Source organism: Drosophila erecta, unplaced genomic scaffold (genome assembly GCF_003286155.1).
Source record: "Drosophila erecta strain 14021-0224.00,06,07 unplaced genomic scaffold, DereRS2 tig00000055-arrow-pilon, whole genome shotgun sequence".
NCBI lineage: Eukaryota > Metazoa > Arthropoda > Insecta > Diptera > Drosophilidae > Drosophila > Drosophila erecta.
In genome coordinates this window covers 8992801-8997866 of record NW_020825200.1, presented here as the reverse complement: position 1 = coordinate 8997866, position 5066 = coordinate 8992801, and the positions used below count along the sequence as shown (strand labels likewise).

Here is a 5066-nt window from a genome sequence, read left to right as displayed (position 1 = left end):
TGTGTAATTTAATTTTTTACGATTTTGCACATGAAAAGAAAAAATTTTTCTGAAAATGCAGCACGAAATGAGCAGAAAACTTGGGTTATAAAAAAAGTGTACCATAACGGAAATCTTAAATACCGAATGCTATGCAAACACCACATAGAAATTCGAAGTCGACGTGTATGTGATGTACATGTGAAGATACAAATGTATATTTAGTGGACCAGTGCCCCACAATGCAAGCGCGATTTTCCCCTTGGCAAAACGAGGAAAGTGAAAAGAATCGGTGCCCCAAATGCCCCTGCCACGCCCCTTTCAACGGCCAAAATCCAGTTTGAGGCCAAACAAACCGAAACCAAAACATAATTTTTTTCGTATCTTCCCATCGCAGTCGCAACTAAAAGTACAGCTCCACCGATGCAACAACAAAAAAGAAGAAGGCAACGAACAGAACTCACGGATGGAAATGGACAGGGATGGGTAGATGGCGTGCGAGAGAGTGGGAGATACAGGGTGAGAGAGGGAAAAGGGAAGTTGGGCCGACATTCTTAATACGCTTTATTACAGGACTTTGTCACCGCAAATACAAGGTACACCATTTACAAATGTAAATTATTTCCTTTTTTCTTGTCCTTTGAAATTAATTGTAAATATTATTTAAAATATTAAATAAAAATTAAATATTAGTTTATTACAGTAATCTTAGGGAAGTGCATTGCTCTTTCGATATGCTTAACTTATAAAAGCGCATTTAAACGCAACCGTCGGGCTCTCTTTCCCCATCTCTGTCGCTCCTGCTGTTTCTCCGATCGTTTTGAATTCGAGGGTTGCTGCACAGAGAGCGCGAACCGCTCTGCATTTCCAGTTGGCAACGCCTATGGTGGTTGTTTGACGTTTGCTTTTGCGGAGTGTTTTATTTATCATTTTATTCGTTTCTCCGAGTTCGTCGAGAGAGGTTCTCCCCGATCGGTAGCGCTATATTTAAAAACCTGGTGCGCAGTGCGCTAATACCCGAATAGGTCAACAAACAGCGCTGTTACAACGACTGCAAGTTCTAAAGACAAACATAACACAAAAGAGCTGCCACGGGCAGCTATCTCATAGAAAACTCCAACGAGAAACACAAACGTTTAGTTCTGTGAGTGGAATTGCAGTGAAGTGTGTTCATATTCACCATTCGAAGACAGTGACCAAGTGCTATTAGACCAAGGCCTTTGCATATAAATATTTTATAAACAATTGCAGCGTGAAATTTCACTTTTGAAGGCAGCAAGACGTAAAATAAGCTGTAGCACACGCACACACACAAAACACTCGCTCTCCCGCATACACACACGCTCGCGTGTGGAGACTGTGATTTGTATTCGTGTGGAGACTGCCTCTCTTGGGGCTCTCCGAACACAAAGTTTTGGCGCCAAAAGTTTGACAGTTCGCTTTGGCGTGCGATTCGCAAACAAGTGGCAAGAAAAGTGCGTCTCAAAACAGAGCAGAAAAACACTAGGGGAACCCAAAGCATTGATATTGATTAATACATCAAAATGGTCAGTGCCCGAGTCCTGAATCCTGTGATGCTGAGTGAATTCTGCAAGATGAGCAGCAGTCCGGCGGTGAGTCGCAATCTGCCCTGCGGTCGTCAGTTGAATCGCATAAAGCGTGACCTTTTCGGTAGCTCCAAATCCGCGGAGGGTACAGCCAACAAAACGTGAGTTTTTTTGTGATAACAGTTGGAGTTTAATCAATTGCTAACGACCCTTTAACCCCTTCCAGACCCTTTAATGCCGAACTGGAGCGCCATCAGGAACTGGCCACGCAAAAATGGGGCTTCGACTTCCGCGCCGGCTGCCCTTTGGCCGAAAAATCGCCCTTCATCTGGGAGCGCGTTAGCTTCCAGGAGTCCAGCTTCGCCCCAGAGATGTACACCCTTACCCGGGCCGCCCACGTACGTCCTTCCGCGGATACAAGTCCTAGTGACATGGACATTTTGGTCAACGAGCGCTCAGAACGGGAGAACTTTGGCTCCAACCTGGTCAATACTTCACTGGAGTCCAATACGGATAATGACTCCTGCTACGACTCACAGGACGAGTCGCTGACAATGCGAATCAGCTCCTCCAGCCCGGCAAGCACCTCCTCGATAGTCCTGCGCAAGCGACAGCCAAAAATCACAGGTGAGTTTCGAGGGTTGTTCTACACCACTATACCACTTTGATCAGCGGAGCTTGACGGTTCCCAGGGTCAGGCTTCATTTCACTTCGATAGACGTTACAAACTGTTTTCCCATAGCTTTCCGTTTAAACCCTGTTTATTTTCGGTTCCCAGGAAGTTGAGGGTGTTTTATTTAACTTATCAATACTATAGACTTGTTTTGTAATCGGACTGATTCGATACGTTATTCTTTTTAAGAATTATTTGTACAGTTCCAAATGAAGACCATTAAAATATTATTGAAAGCAGTCGCAAAGATTTATAAGTAGCTTGGCTATGTCTTGGCATTTTATTTTAGTTATGTGCTCCTTGTTTTCAATGATTTTATGTTTCGGTCAAACATAACCGCCATTCAGCTATACTCCCTATACTAAACTCCAAGTAACCCCTTTATTTGATTGGTTTTTAGTTCACTCCTTCGGCTTTTTTGTTTACATTCACTTCCCAGGAAGAAATGGGATTTTTAATTGTGGGCGTTCTTCGTAAAACTTAGACCCAAATTATAGCAATTAGCGATTGCTTTGTGGGAGATTTATTTTCGTCCAAAAGGGTTAGTTAAAGCTGACTGCAGCTGTTTCAGCTCTTTGGCTCCCAAAACCGAACGATTCTCTTCTGATCCTCCACTACGCGGGGGTTGGTTTACAGATCAATAGCATGCGGGCCTGGCTGGCTGCATCTATAAATGCCAACAGCTGTGACTCCGCTTTGTCTATGGCCTGACCTCATTATAGAAAACGGGAGAGGGGTCTGTGGATCGGCTTTCAATGCACCACCATCCAGAGTCCGTGGCCTTATCAAACCTCCCTTTGATTGCTTTGTACTCAGCGTTTTTTTTTTTTTATATAAATGCCACTCGCACATGCATGTGTAATTATAATCGTAAAAAGTGTCTGCTCGGAGCATTATAAATGCACCCGCATCGGGTGGTCAGTAGGGAAGCCCTTGAATTCCTTAAAGCCTCGCCTCGTTTTACATTAAATGTACTTTTTGCTGCTTTGGGCGGTAAGCTAGAGCGCATAATTTATGCAGCTATGCAGCACCACCACTCGTGCTTTCACTGAACTACCTGAAAAACCGGCTGAAGACCGAATGTCTGGCTGCCGTCTGGCATTTATTTGCTACCCCTGTGCGGATCTGCAACCCTCTGTTAGGGAAGTGCTGCCGGCCACGTGCCACAATCTGGAAATCTACCCGAAACCGAAATCAAAATGTGCAAAAACAGGCGGCGCCTGCTGTTAAGGGGATCAATGACTTGTGATCATGGGCAACCGGAAATGCAGCAGCTGACTTTGATTTGGCAATTCCACCTAACACGCATCAATAACACGCATTTTCTTTCTTTCGTTTGCAGAGTTCATGAAGGAGCGCAAGCGTCTGGCTCAGGCACCCAAGAAGCTATCGCCCGCAAAACGCCTGCGCACCAGTACCAGTTCTCCCAGTTCTTCCGCCACTTCCAGCTCCAGCGGTGGATTCGGGTTGGGGGCGCACTTTGGGGCGATGCTGAAGCGGCCGCGCCACAACTAACACTCTAGATTCGCTGGCTAACCCACCGAATTGCAATTTGTAATTTTATTTTTTATAAGCCACTGCGATTGTGTAGTATTTCCTAATTTTTTATTGCGAACCATTTTATGCAGTGCAAGGGCGACAGTTGCGAATATTAATCGTTAGTCTTCAACTACTCGTAACCAGTAATTAGTTGTAAGTCAACCAGTAAGCTCGAGCTACATGAAACTTTTTAGATTTCTCTAGTGAGAAATGCCATAAACTAAGTGATTAGTTCTTAACAACAAACAACTATTGAACAAGAAGAGAGAGAGACCGCAAGCTGAATGGAATTAGTCGTAACTATCTTGAAGCCAACCGAAATTTAACCTTTATAACGATGGAATACTAACTTTACATAACTTTGTAAAATCCTTGCAAATTTCATCGGCAACTTTTGCATTTGAAATTTGCCGGGGAAACAAAACTCATCCTTTCTCTGCCCTCCCAGTTCGTCCAAATACGGAAAACAAGGGCAGAGCAGTACTGAGTTTTGCCCTGCACATTTAGGGCGCTAAAACGATGCTCCAATAAGCCGCATTTTGGCTTATTGCTGCCTTGTTTTTTCGACCCACTAACATTGTAACCAATTCGACCAGTGGAAAACAAACAAACAAAAAAAAAAAAGGAAAACCTTTGAATTAACTTCGTCAATTTCTGCACGTTTGGATGCCTTAATTATATGAATGCCGCCGAATGGACACAAATTGTCGGGCTCTCATTTCTTAACCAGTGGTAAAAATGTCTTTTATGATTTGCTATGATCTCTGGGCAAATTATGAAAACAATTTTGCCTGAAACTATCATGTACAAAAACTAGATTACTATACTATACACATAGGCAGAGCCTATTCTTCATAACACTTATACAAAGCATCTATTTGTAAGGCCTAACTAAGAACAAATCCAAAGTATTCTCCTAATATTTATATGTATAGACACTCTATGTATAATTAAACCATATTCAACTCATACTTCAATAAACAAAACACAAGAACATCCCGATTTTCCTATTCAAAATTACCAACACACCTGCATTAAATCATTTTCATGTTTGAATGTTATTAAATGACTCTATTTCGATGCATTACTTTGGTTGTAGACGTAGCCGTAAAATGTAGTTTATTAAAACAATTTTGTACATTTTATAAGTTAATATTTGTTTTTCTGCAATAAATTGTTTTTGATTTTCTAGTTGGTAGTACACAAACAGCGGTTTTCATTTTACATTTTTGTTTATATATTATCTTCCAATGTCAACGAAATCCAAGCCCCCGTCAAAGGAAACGAGTACGTTTTATTCAATAAATTAATTTGATTTATTGCTTACA

The 5066-nt window shown here is 42.2% G+C and overlaps 1 protein-coding gene across 1 annotated transcript; it reads left to right on the top strand.

Annotated features, from left to right (window-relative positions):
* Positions 1–830: 830 nt before the first annotated feature.
* On the top strand, positions 831–4732 carry LOC6542594 (cyclin-dependent kinase inhibitor 1). The gene is made up of 3 exons (XM_001969126.3): positions 831–1687; positions 1753–2153; positions 3542–4732. The coding sequence occupies exons 1-3, from the start codon at positions 1524–1526 to the stop codon at positions 3712–3714; spliced, it is 738 nt and encodes a 245-aa protein (XP_001969162.1). The 5' UTR covers positions 831–1523; the 3' UTR covers positions 3715–4732.
* The last annotated feature ends 334 nt before the right edge of the window (positions 4733–5066 follow it).

Coding starts and splice junctions, on each gene's coding strand:
- LOC6542594 (XM_001969126.3), top strand. CDS start 1,524: ATGGTCAGTGCCCGAGTCCTGAATCCTGTGATGCTGAGTGAATTCTGC. Junction 1,688..1,752: donor GAGGGTACAGCCAACAAAAC/GTGAGTTTTTTT, acceptor AACCCCTTCCAG/ACCCTTTAATGCCGAACTGG. Junction 2,154..3,541: donor GCGACAGCCAAAAATCACAG/GTGAGTTTCGAG, acceptor TTTCGTTTGCAG/AGTTCATGAAGGAGCGCAAG.